This window comes from Mustela putorius, unplaced genomic scaffold, assembly GCF_011764305.1.
Source record: "Mustela putorius furo isolate JIRA1106 unplaced genomic scaffold, ASM1176430v1.1 tig00000224_pilon_pilon_pilon, whole genome shotgun sequence".
NCBI classification, from domain to species: Eukaryota; Metazoa; Chordata; class Mammalia; order Carnivora; family Mustelidae; genus Mustela; species Mustela putorius.
The window spans coordinates 27,283,739-27,302,597 of NW_025421321.1; the positions used below are offsets into that span (position 1 = coordinate 27,283,739).

Sequence of the window (18,859 nt, forward strand, 5' to 3'; positions counted from 1 at the left end):
CAAAATTTATTCTTAACATGTGTATATTAAAATGTCTGATTTTAAATCAGATTAGATCCATATAAAAAGGAAAAATTCTTATTCAAAATACTATGCAAATGACAGTAATATGAATATAGGCTACCAGAGTCTTATTGGAAGGTGATGATGAGTGGAAAATATTGAAGAAAACAGCATAATAATTATGATTTAGAAGCCATGGTCTCCATATTTAAAATTAATATTTTGTGAAGCTTATTTCCCAGTGCTGGGACTCTGAGACGGGTAAGAATCTGAAAAGTAGATAATTGTGCCTCTAGGAGGATACAGTTTTTTTTAACCTTTTATTTGGAAAAATTTGAAACATACTGAATAATAGAGAACTCCCGATACCCATGACTTTGATTTAAAAATTAACATTTTGAAATTTTATGTATTTTTTGGCTGAAATGTTTTAAAACAATTATATATATCATGACACTTTATCTAAATATTTATGTATGCATTTCCAAAAAAAAAGGATAATTCACCATATTATCTCCATGCTCTTACTTAACAAAAGCATCACTCCTCATTGTCAGGTACAGTTTTATGTCTTCTACTTTCTTTCTCCATTATCCTAGCATTCATTAGAAAACGGGAATACAGACAATTTGTATTCTAATTGCACTTAAGCTCTTTTTACTTTTTTTTAAGATTTTTGTTTATTTATTTGAGAGAGAGAGTAAGAAGGAACACAAGAAGGGGGAGTAGGAGAAGGAGAAGCAGGTTTCCCTCTGAGCAGAGAGCCTGATGCAGGGCTTGATTCCAGGACCCCGGGATCATGACTGGAGCTGAAGGCAGATGCTTAATGACTGAGCCACCCAGACATCTATGTGCTTAAGCTCTTTTTTCCTTTTTTAAAAATTATTTATTGCCCAAGACTTCTCTATTATAACTTCCCTTTCTATAATTGAGTCACCTAGATCATGTGATCTCTTTGACCCTCTTTTAGCTCTCCTAGCCCCTGACTTCGTGGGTAGAACTGGTTGTGAGCTACAAATTTGACTTGGGAAACTACTGGTACAGAACTAGGTGAGCGTGATTTCTCTCAGTTTAATGTCCATCGGGAGAGCAAGTCTCTAGTCTTGGAGAAAACAAAGATTGTATTTTATTCACTGATGTGTATCCAGCAGCTGGCACAGAACATGGTATATAATAAGGACTCAATAAATAAATGATGAGTGAACAATGAGTAATTGAATAGGTTAATGCATAAATGAATTGATTAATTAGCCATTCAGTGTTCAGTAGTAACAGATAAAGCCAACCAAGAGGAACTGGATATAGCAGACCCACATATAGTAGTTAAGGCATTTGTACATTTCTTAAATTCCTATTGGGAGAAATCTATCCCATGTCAAGACATCAGTAGTACTTTATATAGCCATCGCCAGTGGTATTTTTTTTTTTTAATGGATAGAGCTCTGCCAGCATGTTCATGAAGAGAAACAGGAATAGGAAGTGCTGTAGGTTAAATTGTATCCCCTTAAAGGATGTTGAAGTCCCAACCCCCAGTCTCTATAAATGTGACCTTATTTGGAAATAGGGTCTTTTTGAGTTAGGATGAGGTCATTTGGGAAGGCCAGGATCTAGTACAGTTGAGGTTATAAATAAGAAAACCTGGACATAGAGACAGACCAGACATGAGTAGAGGAAAGACAAGCAAAGAGACAGGAAGAAGGCCTTCTACGGACTTGGAGCACCTGAGATCACCAGAAGCTAGGAGAGAGGCATGAATAGATCATCTCTCCCAGCCCTCAGCAGGGACCAACCCTGAGAACATCTTGAGGGGAGGCTGGGAGCCTCGAGGACTAGAAGATGAGGACTAGAAGGACATTTCGGTGATCATTTAAGCTACCCAGTTTGTGGTACCTTGTTAGAGCAGCAGCCCTGCAAAACTAATGCAGGGACTTAGACAAATCTTCACGTGGAAGTTGAGATTTTCCAAACCATTTTAATAAAAACCTCAGGAAAATGTTCTGTTTCATATAACTTACATGAAACAGAACATTCTCTTGAGCATGAATACCAGTGTATTTTGGACATACGTGAGCACCAGGATAGGGGAAAAAAGGTGGGGGGAAGTGAGAACAGAGGGGAGAGAAAAGTACTCTCTTTTACTGTTCCTAGGGCCACTCTGGCCAGGTCAGATCAGCTAGTGTTTCTAACGAGATTCGTTCTTACACATGGGATCTCTGGGCAGTTAATTCTTGCCCATGTGTGGTGGGATTTTCTGTTTATTCTGGAGCTAAATGTCCTCGTTCGGAATTAGAAGATATTAAAAAAAAAAAAAAAAAGGTTGTGGGGGCACCTAGGTAGCTCAGTCAGGTTAAGCATCTGCCTTCAGCTAAGATCATGATCTTGGAGTCCCAGGATCAAGCCCCACGTCAGGCGTTCTGCTCAGCGGGGGCCTGCTTTTCCCTCTCTCTCTATGGCCTTTCCCTCTCAAATAAATAAAATCTTCTAAAAAAATTAAAATTAAAAAAGGGTGGTTTACTTTCTCCTGATCCCAGGCAAAAGGTTTAATGGAGAAAGATGGCAACTATTTGCATACTTTCAATAGAGACTCAGTATAAAAATAGTTAAGGAAGTGAGCTCCAAAAACCTTCCTGGTTTTGCCTCTTACTAGCTGTTTGCTTTGCCATATCATTTCACCTTGTGTTTCTGTTTCCACATCTGAAAATAAGGATAATAGTATCTCCCTCACAGAGGGAGAAGAAGTGATTCAAACATGTGAAAGAGTTAGACAAATAAGTGGCACATATCAAGCACTCAGTAAGTAATAGCCAGATGATAATTTCATTATTTTAATACTTATGACAAAAGATAACCATATCTTACTTTGCTTTCCAGGAATTCTTTAGACATGATGATGTTCTGGTTAGATATTAAGAAGATGGTAATGAGTTGGATTTAATAAGTGTCATTCTCCCCAGATGTGTAGGTTAATGATAGACTTCCCTCCAGTTGTAGGGACCAGAACATCCAGGGTCTGTTTTCTATATAAGGGAAAGAGTTCACATTTTAGGAGTGTATGTGCAGTGTAAATATAGGATGGCCCATTTAGCAAATTACCTATCCTCAAGAAGGTGGCTCCCAAGAGAGTTAATGCTGTTAAAAAATTAGTGTTTTTCTATAATCAGTACAGGCTTATTAAGTGTCTACTGAGTGCCTACTGGTCATATCATTTCTAGTTCTGAAGGCCAGATGCGTACATGACCAAAGAATATTTGAGCACCCTGTGTCACAAAAGGCTATATATATAAGGTGTGTGTGTGTTTGTTTTTTAGTTAGTTAGTATGGGAAAATGGCATTTCTGGATTCTGAATCAACTCACTAAGCTGCATAAATTGGGTGGGTTAAGATGTACCCCTGTCTAGGGGCTGTTAAAAAACTGTGTGTGTGGGCTGCCTGGGTGGCTCAGTGGTTTAAGCCTCTGCCTTCAGCTCAGGTCATGATCTCAGAGTCCTGGGATCGAGTCCCACATCAGGCTCTCTGGTGGCCAGGGAGCCTGCTTCCTCCTCCCTCTCTCTCTCTTTAAAAAAAAAAACAAAAACAAAAAACAAAAAACTGTGTGTGTATGAATGGCATTGGTGCTGGAAACCTCAAATGCCGTCTCTGAAATCAGTGAACTGTGTGGTTAATATGGAACAGGACAGCTAGTTTGAATGTTGGTTAGCTGTGTTTTATGTAGATGTGACTTCCACTTGGTGAACCTATTTATAAGATTATAGCAATGGCCATCAAATTCTGTCAGCTAACATTTTGTGAGTATCTGCTATGTACAGATACACCAAACTCTGAGAATGTTTACCAACATGCTGATCAGTCTCAAGTTCCGATTTGACTTAGACAAAAAGGAAGACCATAAATTGGATGCAATTCAGATTATCCTCTCCCATTGCCTATTTATTTTGTATAAGGACAGACACAAGTTATGTGCTTTGTTATCATGTTGGAAATTAGAAAGTGTATTATAGGTTCTTTCATATAATTTTTGAGAACTTGTATCAGGACAGATTGGAAAGAGACTGTAATTGGAAAGGTTTTCTTTTGTGGGTGAAAGGCATTTTTAGTAAAGAAGCAATTGCTAGCATAAGATCTGTTGAAGGAATTTCCCCCAAAAGTTTGGATAGCATATTAAGTCATAGCCCTGTTTGATCAAATAAGCTTTCACATATTGCTAAAAGAACTGGGTTGGAATAGAAAAACAGGTCATGGGCTCAAAACACAAATACATTTAGAATACTGCTAAATACCTCAGTATTTGGTTATGGTCCTTGAATCTTCAGCATCATTTCAAGGAGCCATCGACTTGAGCCCAAGGGAGCAGTAGATGCCTTGAAGACATCATGATAGGAGGCCCATCTCTTCTGTCGTTTCCTCGTATGTTAACCACAGATGTATCTTTAAGTCTCTTACTCTCCATGAATATCACGTATAAAAAAAAAAAAAAAACAAGATAAAACTTAAGATTTGAAATCGAGTAGGTAGTTTTGAGATCTAAGAGGGGGGGAAAAACCCTCCAGCACCTAAAACAGATTTTTTTTCCCTTAAGAAAAACTGCATGTTGCATCCATCAGAAAACAGAAATGGCAGCCTTTTTACGGCTCAGATAAGGTCAGACTGCAGTTTTAACAAAATATATCTTCATGCTTATTCTAATAAGCATCATGTTTGAAAAATAAGCTGGCACCTTTTAAAACTCATACTATTTTGTCTAGACTCTATAGCGGGAATGCAACGTTACTGGCAAAACAAGGTAGGGAAGTTGAAAAACAAAAAATGCTATAAAATAAAAGAATAAAAAGCACAGATTTATATCAGCTTGTAGTAGCATCTGTGAGGTTGCATATAAGTTTTTAACAGACGCGAGGGATGTTTGTGAACATAAACGTACTGCTTACACATCGCATGCTTTACTCCTCTTCTGACATATAGTGATTTTCATTAGTAACCATTTAGTTTCTTGCGAAGATTTTCACGTTATAGTATCTTGTAGATAGAATGGGGAAATATTATACCTTATTCAATAAGATAAATACTAGCTTCTTTTTTTTTTTTTTTTTTTTTTTTTTTTTTTATACTAGCTTCTTTTAAAGAGTCTTCAAAGTTGCTGAGTAAGTCTGTACATTCTTGCTAGAGTTTTCAAAATGTTTTCTAAATTTCCATTTTAAAAAGTCCTGACGGGCGCCTGGGTGGCTCAGTGGGTTAAGCCGCTGCCTTCGGCTCAGGTCATGATCTCAGGGTCCTGGGATCAAGTCCCACATCAGGCTATCTGCTCAGCAGGGAGCCTGCTTCCCTCTCTCTCTCTCTCTGGCTGCCTCTCTGTCTACTTGTGATTTCTCTCTGTCAAATTAATAAATAAAATCTTTTTTAAAAAATAAATAAATAATAAAAATAAAAAATTAAAAAGTCCTGAAGAGTGACTGTCTCCCTCCAGAGTATAATTTCCACCAGCCTCTGATAATGAGAACTTAACAGATATATTTCTTGATACAACAAGGTGTGTTAAAGAAAAGGATTTAATTAGGGGTGCCTGTGTGGCTCAGTGGGTGAAAGCCTCTGCCTTCGGCTCAGGTCATTATCCCAGGGTGCTGGGATCAAGCCCCACATCGGGCTCTCTGCTCAGCAGGGAGCCTGCTTCCCTATCTGCCTGCCTCTCTGCCTACTTGTGATCTGTCAAATAAAGAAATAAAATCTTTAAAAAAATTGTATAAAATAGTGTAAATTACAATAAGATATGAGAGTGTATGACAAAAATTGAAGTTCTTAAAGAGTAAATCCCATTTTGGGGACTGAATATACATCTCTAATGTATAAGTAGCCTGCAAAATGGAGGTAAAGTAGTAATGTGATTTCGTGGATGGTTACATCCCACTGGCCAGTTGTTCACCTTGTGTCTTGCTTTTTTCTCTCTCATCTCCATAACCCCTTGCATTCTTTCTCTAGCTGACATATTTCCCTGTCCATCACGCCAAGTGTTGAGAAATGCTTCCATTTGAGCCATTGTGGCTGCTTGGTGCTTAGGATTCCTGGTTGCTTGGGGAGCAGGAAGGCAGCAGATTTGACTCTTGATGGGGAAGAGGTCCTTTGCTTTTTCCATCAGTTATGAGCATGTCACTCAATTTTGCATAAACTGAAAGAAGCAGGAACTGGTTGGGTTAGGGTGTTAGCCACCAATCAACTAGTTTGCTTTTGGTACAAAAATGAATAAATCGTTTTCTTTCCAAACCACCTCTTCCACCTGTTTCCTTTATACACTGAATCCTCACTTAGTGGCCAGCCACACCATTTTTAGAGTTGTCATTGGTCCTCGTATCCAAGAACCATGGTTCTTCTTTGTCTCCCTTCTTTCGTTCACCGTTCACCAGTGAGCAAGTCCGCCCTCCCATTGCCCTTTGTCTGGACTATTGTTACATTCTCTTAATTGGATTCTCTGCTTCTATTTCCTCGTTTTGGAGCTGCCACTACTGATAATACCTTTCCTTGCCAAAAACCTTTGGTGACTTGGATTTATGCAAAAATTGTGTTCCAGCTTCTTAACATGACTTTAGAAGCTTTCTGCTAATCAGTTTTTCTGGTTTGTGTTAGATTTCCAATAACCTCTGCCCTCCAAACTACAATGACCTATTCTCTGGTTTTCCTTCTTGGGTTACTTCTTTTTCCTGTCTTCATTTTTGGAAATCTTAGATATTTGTCAAGGCCCAACTTAAATGTTTCTTTGTCTAAACCCCTAAATTAGAAATAAATTCCCCTTGCTCTAAAATACTACTAAATTTAAATCTGCTATACTTTTCTCAAAGTAAATGTTATCTTTGGATCTGTAGATATGCTTATATCATCTTTCCTTTTTCTGTGTGAGGCATGGAAAAAACTCATCCTCTGATCAGACTGATTTAGGTTCACTTTCAACTTTGTCCCTTGCTATATAAGTTTGTTTTGCACAGAGCACCTAACTTTTCTCATTCAATTTTCTCAACCTTAAGAAATTTTAAAATAACCTTCTTTTAAGGTCATGAGGATTAAATGATTTGACTTCTATTAAGCACTTAATGCTTTCACATGGCAAGCATTCAATAAATATGCATTCTTTTTTTTTCTTTTATTTGTAAATGTATGATTCTCAATGGTTTATCATTCTTGGCACTCAGGTGGCTATGAGAAAGAATTTACTTCAATTTTCCCAATTATTACCATGAAGTCAAATCAGTAGAAAATTATTTAAGCCTGTGCAGAAGGACTTATGAGTAGGTACTGTCATGGATACAAAAATGTGTACATTATCCTGGCCGCTTGTCCCCTCAGAGCTTGCAGTCTATAAATCTGGAGCCAAGGCTTAAATAAAAGAAAACCGAGGGGCACCTGGGTGTCTCAGTCAGTTAAGCATTCAACTCTTGATTTTGGCTCAGGTCTTAATCTCAAGGTAGTGAGATCAAGCCCTGAATCGGGCTCTGTGCTGGGCATAGAACTGCTTAAGATTCTCTCCTTCTCTCTCCCTTTGCCTCCTCCCCCCATAAAAAGAAAAGAAAAGCTAAATAACTATACATTTTTAATTAGTTAATCCGTGTGGACCATAAATGAAAACCCAATAAGTTGCTTTGTGGTTAAAAGAATGTCCGAACCAGAATAGGATTCAAGGGTAGGTGGTCAACCCAGGAATTGTGAAGTGTGAGTGCAGGGCTGGGGTAGAAGGCAAAGAGGACCTATCACAGTGTGTTCTATAATCACGAGTTCTACCCATCCATTTGGAAAAACGAAGCAATGTAAGAGCTTCCCACCTTAGGAAACGAAGGCAGTGAGAAGTAAAGGTTTAACGGAGTGCAGAACTTGAGAATGTGGCACATATGGGTGCAGATCTGGTTAGGTAAAAGGGAAAGAATGTCTGAGACAGTCCTGTTCAGTATAGGAAAGTTGTGTTCTTCATGGACATCAAAGTCTAACTTGTTTTCATCATTATTTGGTTAGTGCTTTTAATGAAGGCTGATTTACTGACCACCTGTGCCAAATCCAATTCTCAGAGGTCCAATGCTGAGATAGAATTAGGGGTGCAAGTCCTTAATCGGGGAAGCAACTATGTTACCTATGAAAAACAAAAAGAGAAAAAGCAAGATTGGACAGGGGAACCTTTGAGAGTAGGATGTTGATATGACCCCTGTGAGTGGAAAGGGAACAGTAAGAATTGGGCTGGGAGAGCTCAAACTGTGATAGAGTTCTGACAAGAAGCCTCAGAGCAGAGAGTGTACATTAGAAGAGCCCCTTGGGCAGCAATGGCCACACAGTACCCCCACTGTGATCATTGTTTGGCAGGTGTGGCCTAGGAAGACTGTGGCCTTGGCTTACATGCCATAGCTATTCCCGATGGCCCTTGTCACTCGAGGTCATCAAATTACTGCCGTCTTCATAGGTGAAAGGTCAGTTCTTTCTGGATGGGACTGGACCTCAGTGGCTGCCACACTACCTTTTCAGTAGTAAAATATCAAAGCCAAATGTCCATGTAAACCTTAGTTCAGATTTAGTGAGGTTTTTTGGAGTGGGGAAGTTGGAGAGCCTGAGCAATTCACTAAAACAATAAAACTTTGAAGAAGCTGTACTTGGCATTGGGTGACTTGCATTATTTGTGTGTAACACATTATTTTTTTATCTGTTAAGAGTGGATAATGATGCTTCTTCCCTACCAACCTCATGAAGTTGGAATAAAACACAATATCTAAGAAAGATGAGAAGAAAATGAGTACCATGTGGAAATGTGAGAAGTAATGCAGTGTAATAGAAAGATCTATGGAATTAGAGTAAGGAGAGGCAAGCAGGGCTCTTCTTTTACTGATGGAGAAAGGAAATGATTACTAAATTCAGGAAAGTCACTTAAAAAGAAAGTCACTAAAAATGCATCAGGGAGGGGCTCCTGGGTGGCTCAGTTGGTTAAGCATCTGCTTTTGGCTGAGGTCATGATCTCAAGGTCATGGGACTGAGTTTTGCATTGGGCTCCCTGCTCAGTGGGGAGTCTGCTTCTCTCTTCCTCTGCCCCTCACCCCTGTTCATGCCCTCTCCCTTTCTCAAACAAATAATATCTTTAAAAAAAACTAAAATGCATTAGGGAGCTAGATACTTACATTTTTCTATGTTTAGTATGATTACAATGCAAATAATCACTTCCTACTTGATCTTGGTTCTCTTCAGTTTCCCCCTATAAGTTTGTCTTAAACTAGGGATAGTATATATATGTTTACACTTCAAGTGGAAAATATTAACTAGTTATTTTTTATTTCACAGGAAAAAGAAAGATAATATTTAAAAAGTTAACTAGAAAGCAAGTTTTATTTTAGATTAGAGGTTGGCAAACTTTTTCTGTAAAGACCCAGATAGTAAATATTTTAGGCTTTTATGAGCTCTGTGGGCCACATATGGGTCTCTGCTGCATATTCTTTTTTTTTCTTTCTTTTCTTTTTTTTTTTATAATCCTATAAAAATGTAAAAATCATTCTTAGCTCAAGGACACACAAAAATAGGACCTAGACTGCAAACCTTATTGTGGATGAAGTTCTGCTTAAACTTATTTTTGACTTCAACAAAATTTCAGAAATGGACAGAACCCCAAATTCTATACAATATTAAAAAACATGGACCTTGATGTTATATTGGCATGGGACTGAATCCTGCTTTCATCCTTTATTAGCGATGACTTAGACAGGCACTTAATTACTGGGGTGTTTGGCTTCCTCATATGTAAATGAGACCAATACTACCTGGCTGGGAGGTTGCCTGGAATTAATGGCATAACTTGTGAAAGGTACTTTGCCCAGTGATTATCACATAAGTAGAACCTCAACAAATTTTCTTCCTTTCCTTCCCTCCTTACCTTGTTTGTCAATATTTCCCAGCCTTTTTTTCTTTTTTGAACTGTTCTGAAAGCATTCTAGACTGTGTTTTTCTACTACTGCATCTTCATAGAAATTCTCACTTTGACCTAATTCGTATCAAATTAATTTCTCAACATTTTGATTACTTGGGACAAATTATTGACTTTCCATATACCAAAATCTCTGCTTACCAAATGCAGTCACTCTTTTATTTCTTCATTAGTGCATCAAGATCTATAATACTGATTAGAGAATTCATCCAGTTCTCATAGAATATAAATATTTTAAGCCAGATGCTGCACTAGTAGATTAAAAACAAACTAAAAAAACAGGGGAGGTTATATTGGGTGTGGTGGGATAGATATTTGTTTGTTCTACCACTGTTTGATAGCATTCCATGATTATTTAAATTCTGCCTGCAGCTCTCTATTAAGACCAATAATTATGCACCTGATATTGGAGCACCAAATATATAAAGCATATGTTAACAGATTGTAGACTCCACCTACAGACAACACTACAATAATATGGGGCTCCAGTATCCCATTTTCAACAAAGGCTAGATCATCCAGATGAAAATCAATGAGGAAACATTGGGCTTAAACTACATGTTAGACCAGATGGGACTAACAGACATATATAAGTCATCCCATCCAACCGCAACAGAATACACATTCTTCTTAAGCACACATGGAACATTCTCTAGAATAGATCATATGTTAGGCCACAGAACAAGTATAGTAGTGAACAAATATAGTACTGGAAGTCCTACCCAGAGCAATTAGGCAAGAAAAATAAAGTCATCCACATAGGAAAGGAAGCAGTAAAATTTTTCTCTGTTGGTGATGTGCTATTATATAGAGAAAACCCTAGACTCCACCAAAAAACTATTAGAACTAATAAATGAATTCAGTAAAGTTGCAGGATACAAAATCAGTATACAATGATCAGTTGTGTTTCTGTACACTAACAATGAGCTATTGGAAAGAGAAATTAAAATAACCCCATTTATAATAACATCAAAAAGAATAAAATACTTGGGAATAAATTTAACCAAGAACATGAAAGAACTATGTGCTGAAAACTACAAAACACTAATGAAAAAAAAAAAAAAAAACTGAAGAAGACTTAGATAAATAGAAATTCCATGCTGATGGATTGGAAGAATTAAAATTGTAAAAAGGTCCATGCTATTCAGAGCAATCAATAGACTCAATTTAGTCCTTATCAAATTTCCAGTGGCCTTTTTCCGCAGGAATAGAAAAACAATTCTAAAAGTTGTTTGGAATCACAAAAGATCCTGAATTGCCATAGTCATCCTGAGAAGGAAGAACAGTGTTGGAGGCCTTACACCTCCTGATCTCAAACTGGGTTACAAAGTTCCAGTAATCAGAACAGTATGGTATTAGCATAAGAAGAGATACATAGATCAATGCAACAGGATAGAGACTCCGGAAATAAACTCTTGCATATATGGTCAATTAATCTTTGATAAGAAGCTGAGAATATATATATATATATATATATGTAGGGAAAAGATGATCTCTTAAATGGTGTTGGGAAAATGGGACAGCTAATGGAAAAGAATGAAAGTGGGCCCATATCTTACACCATACACAAAAATTAACTCCAAGTGGATTAAAGACTTGAACATAAGATTTGAAACCATAAAACTTCTGGGAGAAAACAGGGAGAAGCTCTTTGACATTGGTCTTCCAGTGATTTTTGGATTTGATATGAAAAGTAAGGGCAACTAAAGCAAAAATCAACAAGTGGGACTATATCAAATTAAAAACCTGTATAGTGAAGGAGATCATCAACAAAATAGGCAATTATGGAATGGGAGAAAACTTTCATAAATCACATATCCAATGAGGGTGTATCCAAAATATGCAAAGAACTCCTGCAACTCAATAACAAAAATGAACCAAAACAACCCAGCTAAAAAATGGGCAAAGGACCTGTATGGACATCTTTTCCAAAGAAGACATCCAAATGGCCAACAGGTATATAAAAAGGTATTCTGCATCCCTAAATCATCAGAGAAATGTAAATCAAAACCACAATGTGGTATCAACTCACACCAGTTAGGCTGTTACCAAAAAGAGGAGGTAACAAGTATTGGGGAGTATGTGGAGCAAAGGGAACCCTGGTGCACTGTTGGCGAGAATGCAGACTGGTGCAGCCACTGTGGAAGACAGTATGGAGGTTGCTCAAGAAATTAAAAACAAAACTACCACATGATCCAAGAATCCACTTCTGGGTGTATATCCAAAGGAAATGAAATCATTATTTCAAAGAGGCATCTTTATCATGTGTCCAGTGCAGCAATATTCAAATGAATTACTTACTGTATTCTGAGTCAAGTGGTTGGCATATGTTTTTTTTTTTTTTTATTATACTATTAGCTTCTTGTCTTTAGCTTAACTGAACTTAAGGTAATTTTCTTTGGATTATAGGACCCTGTCCTTTTTTTAAGAGCATTTACCTTAGAAAACATGAAACTGTAAGCTTTTTCTCTGTGCCTCTGAGATGTAAATCTTTTCCCAGCCTCTTGTCCATTTTGTAACCAGGAATGTCTTTGTCACAGACCTGGGACCCATCCCTTTAAAATGTCGTGATTAAGAAAGATTGTGCCCTTATCCCCTTGACTCTGAGAGAGGGTGGGAACCTACACATCAATTAACAACATGGACAGCCCTAGTCCCGCTGACCAGCCTTCCTTTAACCTCCTGCAGTTAGTTCACTACCTCACCCCCTGCACTTTAAAACTTACCCATTTTTTGTTTTAGCAGAATTGAGTTCAAACTCCCCACCCAGTTGCAGCAGTCTCTCTCTCTTATTCAGTAGCTTTGAATAAAGTCTTCCTTGTCTGTGTAGCTTGTCCAGTGCAGTTTCCCTTTGACAGTGATTGAGAGTGAAGACTCTGGTGTCAGACTCTGCCTCCACCTTATTACACAAATCAAATAATCTCACTAAGCTTCAGTTTGTCCTGGAGTAAAATGGAGGTGATGGTACCTACCTATAAAATTTTAACCTCTTAGCATGCTACCTGAAGCATATTAGGCACTCCGTAAGTTTTAGGTCTGACTTGTGTGTATGTGTGTGACTAATGACTACCTGAAAAACTTCTTGATAGGTCTTTTTTTTTTCTTTAATTAAATTTTTTTTTAATTTCAATTCAATTTAGTGAACATATAGAGTATTATTAGTTTTGGGGGTAGAATTTAGTGATTCATCAGTTGCATACAACACCCAGTGCTCATTACATTAAGTGCCCCCCTTAATGTAATTAAGGTAACCCAGTTACCCCATCCCCCAACCTCTTCCCCTCCAGCAACCCTCAATTTGTTCCCTAGAGTTGAGTCTCTTATGGTTTGCCTATAGTAAATAGTAGTAAATTACTCTAGTGTATTTAAAATGTTTCCATTTGCTGAATTACCAGTATATATGTTTGCAGGGTATCTACTTTGCAAAGTGAAGTCTGTTTGGTTCTTGAACTAAATAGAGTGCATGATAAATAGTGAGAGCAAGCAACCAGTTACACATCTGATCCTGGAGTCTAGTTATTTAGGGCAGAGGGATCGGTTACTTCTGAGGCCATGTTGAGAAATAGTGTCTGTGGGCGAGGGAGAGAAAACTGAAATACCATGTTTCCAGACACTCCAGCAAGCTATATTCTCCATCAAATGAAGAAAACTCTGCTGTTTATATTTTGAAGGTCAAATTGTCTCCTTCTTCGGCTATCATAAAACCAAAAACTTAGATTAAAACTCAACACTAAATTTTCTTTTAATAGGTATTATATTTTAAAGCACAAGTTGTATTGCAATACTCTGTTGTCTTGAAGCTGTATCAGGATATGTTGCCTCAGTCCCCCTGTTTTAAAGAAATACATGTGAAACAACACATTTAAGAATTTTAAACTGCTTTGTTTTGGGAAGGAGCCTGGTAATGTAGTTGGGAACTACTCTATTCTGGCTACACATGAGGATGAATGTCTAGTCCTGTCAGTTCCCTATTCAGGGCATGCTGTATCTGTAAAACTACTTCTCCCCCTTCTTTCTCTCTCCAAAAGTAATCTGAGAAAAATTCACTTGAATTGCCATCTGACTTTTAACAATCTATATTCTGTTTGGAGACCCGGCTTGCAATTCTGACTGACTTACAAAGATAACAGTGATGATATGGATCGGTCTGAAAGGCCAAAAGTACTGCATTGATGTTCCATCTTAAATACGGGCAACATGATGGTGGTTTTTTGTTGTTGTTGTTGTTGTTTTTAAAGAGTCATTACCTCTTATAGTCTGTTCACTGTTTTTATACTTCTTGTTAATGGAGTTTCCTATAACATTAGGTTTATGTTTTTAGATTGTTTGCTCTCCTCTCCCCTCTCTGCTTAAAACATGTTTATGTTTAAGGGAGGGGTTGTAAGAAAAGGCAGGCCTTGTAAGCTGTATGAATATGGATTTAAAAGGAAAAAAAAACAATCTATTGTAGTTTATGATGTCTAGATGCCTACCTAGAGGGAAGAGAATTTAGAGTAAAATAAAAAGGACTAAAATCTAAGTCAACTCAGAAACAAGATATGCCCATGATGAACAAGGATTTAAGCTGGAAAGTTGTTATGGCCCCCAGTTGTATATATTTTATCCTGAGGCACCATTTGGTTTAATAAAATGTAGATCTGAGGCTGTTCTGAACCTATCAGTTTCTTAAGACTTAATTATAAAGGTTATATTTTCAGAGGACAAAAGCATTACTCATTTCTCTGTTCATGTCTTCCAGGTTTATCTTGCAGATTATGGACTTTGCTACAGATATTGTCCCAATGGGAACCACAAACAGTATCAGGAAAATCCTAGAAAAGGCCATAATGGGACACTAGAGTTTACCAGCGTGGATGCCCACAAGGGAGTAGGTAGGTTTTTCTTCTTTTCTTAATTTTATTTCGGAAAAATGATTAAAGAGTAATAAGGCCCATGAAATGACCTTTGCATAGTCAGTTTGAAGAGTAAGAACATTGCCAAGATTTTTATTGAAAGTAGTGAATTCCTGTATGTCAATGAATATTTCTTCTACCAGAGGGAAGAGACAGAGATTGTGAAAAGTGAGAAGGGTGCAACAGGGTGTCAAGTAAGCAAAACTTGATGCTGATTTGGGGCAGAAAATCAGTAGTTTGTATAGGTTAAACTTGGAGGTCAGCAAGTGAATTTGTATGCTGTCACTAGTATTACAGATTTGGTAAAGGTGCACATGGGAAGAATTATTCCTGTTTTTCACCTGGTCCTTATCAGAGTTTTAGAAGATACCATCTCTCAACAATAAGGAAATCTCTTCTGAAACTATAAAGTGTTAACTTGTGGAAATCTCTCCTAGTCGCTTTTCATATATCTTACTTATTTAAACTCACTTTGATGGTATTGGAAACACATTTGCAGGTAAATTACATACATAGTCCTTTTATTGGATATTGATTGTACTGCCTTGCATTCCAAGGCAGACTTAATTCAACAATTCCCTAATTAGTTAAAGTCATAACCTATGTCTTGTATTCATTTACCATTAATTAAACCTTAGCTGTTTATTACACTGCAGTCCAAATCCAATAGCCGACCCAGAAAGCCATGGAAAAGGAAGTAGGAGGTCAATATTGAAAATATATGGTGCAGAGTCCCACTGATGGTTGCTTTGTTCACAATCAATATGGTCAATGCAACTGTACTTTCTTAGTTGCTCTGTCAGCAAGACAAAAAGTCAATTCTAATGTTATGCTAGTAAAAAAAAAATGGTGATTATTGAAAAAGTTTGCCTTTCAAAATTATATTCTTTGTAAACTTTATTTATATAAGTATTTTCAAATATACTAAACCATAAAAATAATTTAAAAACAGCTTCAAAAGGACCCCGTGTCACTAAAAGGTAATTACACATTTGCACTTGTTAATGGCTGTTGAACTGTTACCCTAAACTGATACTTTCTGATGAATTTTAGTTGGTGCAAACAACTGTATATTATTGCCTTTTCTATTAAAAGGACCATCGGCCATATAATGTGGGGGGTCTTGATCATTTTCCAGAGCAGTTAAAACCCACACTAGTGTAAGGTAAGCCAGTGAAAAAGTGAAACAGGTGTGTCAGTTGCATACCTTCCTTCCAGGAAGAATCATAGGTTAAATTTTCTGAAGTGAAAATTACTCTTTATATTCCTTATCAGAGTAACGGGAACCACTACATTTTTTTTTTTTCAAGAATAAGAGAGTTGGAAAAGTAATGATCACAAGAAATTTAGTAATATTGTATAATTTTTCACCATTTACATTGTTAATGAGTCAGTGAGCATTTAAAGATATAAATGGGACATAGCTTTAATTATAAGAAATGTAAGAGTCGAATGCTTACTGATACATTTTTTTTTCAGTTTAAAGTTCTTTCATTCCAAGTGAAAGCCAGATTTATTAGTATGGAAGAATTTGCAAAAACCCAGAAATACTTTTTTCATTGCAGTATAACTGGAAATTCATCATACAGATTCTTAAGCATTGGCTCAGGCATGTTAAATGACATTCACTTATGGTTGGGCCCCTTATTACTATAACTGATAGCTCTCATACTGAAGCTCTCTGATATTAACTATTATATTAAAAGTGCTAAGAAACAATTGTGATTGCAGAATGGGAAGTAGAATTGTTACATGTTAGTTGAATCAGTGTTTGGACTATGGTAATTCTAAACGTCTTCTACAGTCATTACGTTGTTCAGGGCTTTTCATTGTGCTGTCTTCAAGAACGATTTAAACCGTTTTTTATTCTGGAGTCCATTTAAGTTTTTTTCCTCCCTAAATAATAACACATGTTGATGAGTTGGGTAGATTTCACCATGCTAGGTCTCTGGGGAGAAGACTGAACTGAGAATGATGGTAGAAAGATGGTATTACTTCCTGGGAGGATAGTTCAGGGAAGTGCCTATATTACATATTTTTGGTATCTGCTAGAAAGTTGTATGCTGGAGTGAATAATTCATTTTTATCAAGGTTTCACAGGATTCTTATAAAAAGTAGATTCCCGGGCACCTAGTGGCTCAGTGGGTTAAAGCCTCTGCCTTCAGCTCAGGTCATGATTGCAGGGTCCTGGGATCGAGCCCCGAATCGGGCTCTCTGCTCAGCAGGGAGCCTGCTTTTCTCTCTGTCTGCCTGCTTCTCTGCCTACTTGGCATCTCTGTCTGTCAAATAAATAAATAAAATCTTTAAAAAAAAAAGTAGATTCCCTTACTTCATTTAAAATAGAATTTACACTAAACTTCTAGGTATATTTCTATCTACTTAGACCTATATGTAGATACAGATGTCTACATAGATATACATATATATACAGTTAACCTTGAAGAAAACAAGGGTTAGGGGTGCTGACTCCCCATACAGTTAAAATTCCATGTATAGGGGCACCTGGGTGGCTCAGTGGTTTAAGCCTCTGCCTTCAGCTCAGGTCATGATCTCAGGGTCCTGGGCTCCAGCCCCACATCGGGCTCTCTGCTCAGCGGGGAGCCTGCTTCCCCCCCCCCCTCTGCCTGCCTTCTGCCTACTTGTGATCTCTATCAAAAAAATAAATAAAAATCTTTAATAAAAAAAAAATCCATGTATAACTTTTGACTCCCCCAAAACTTAACCACTGATAGCCTACTGATAACCAGAAGCCTTACCAGATAACAGCCAATTAACACATTTTTTTTTAAAGATTTTATTTACTCATTTGACAGAGCACAAACCGGGGAGCTATAGGCCGAGGGGGAGAGAGAAGCAGGCTGCCCGCTGATGCTTAACCAACTGAGCCACCCAGGCACCTAGCACATATTTTTTTTCTGTTATATGTATAACATACTGTATTCTTACAATAAAGTAAGCTAGAGAAAGAAAATGTTACTAAGAAAATCACAAGGAAGAGAAAATACATTTACAGTGCTGTAAAAAAAATCTGCATATAAGTGGACCCAGGCAATTTACATTCGCGTTTTTAAGGGTCCACTATATACGCATACGTGCATAGATGCATGTGCATAAACACACGTACATACATAAATACATATAAATATGTATCTTTGCTGAAGTTTTTATATGCAGACTCAGTCTGATATATAAAGTGAAGGGTTTGATATCCTCAAATGTTTGAATGCCATTCATTCCTAACGTTTTGCATTTAACTTTCCAAAATAAAACATTTTACTTTAGGAATTTATTAGAAATGAAATAATCATTTAGTCATTTCTAGACACCAGAATAAACAGGGCCATAAATCCTGTAGTTAAATGTAGAAGGTCAGATTCATAAATATTCACGTGTTTACTTTCAGCACAGTCACTATGTAGTTTAATCTCAGAAAAATCTTTTCTATAGCAGTCCAGCTGGGAGATCAAATAAATAGTGAGAAAGATAATGCGAAGGAAAACATAAAGAGCAAAACAAGTTATCTCTAGGAAATAGAACCTCCAGTTGTCAACACAGTTGCTGTATGTCAGGTCAGGCCCAGGGAAATATTTAAGACTCAGTGGAAGACTTGACTAAGGAATTAGCCACTTAACAGAGACCATTCACCTATCACATCTCTCCTACTTGCTGTAGTGCGTACTCAGAAACCAGAGCCGACTCTCATTCTTCTGTGGGTTAGTTGGTTTTTTCTAATGAAGGAGTTGTAGAAGGTACCAATCACCAGTTTCCCTTAGCATTTTCTAGTTCAACTTTATGTAGAAGGAAGGCAGCTTGTATCATTACAAACCAAAATGTATGAATAGAGATAGATAGAGATGGCCAGATCGGGGAACGACCGTCCCCGGGACTGTATGCCTTTTCAAAATTGCAGTTATTCTTCCAGACTCAATTCTCTTGTATGACCTAGAGGTATTTTCTGAGTGGCTGAAATGCTTCATTTAGTGTAAAATTAGAGTCATATACATTCGGTTTATCTCTCTCTTCTATTATTAATTTT

At 37.3% G+C, this 18,859-nt stretch overlaps 1 protein-coding gene across 4 annotated transcripts in view; it reads left to right on the forward strand.

Annotated features, from left to right (window-relative positions):
* Positions 1-18,859, forward strand: part of VRK2 (VRK serine/threonine kinase 2) — a 120,280-nt gene that overhangs the window by 68,956 nt on the left and 32,465 nt on the right. For all 4 annotated transcript variants that reach the window (XM_045077866.1, XM_045077863.1, XM_045077865.1 and 1 more), the window contains exon 8: positions 14,670-14,802. In XM_045077866.1, the coding sequence (XP_044933801.1) occupies positions 14,670-14,802 (133 nt within the window). The remainder of the gene's footprint in view (positions 1-14,669; positions 14,803-18,859) is intronic.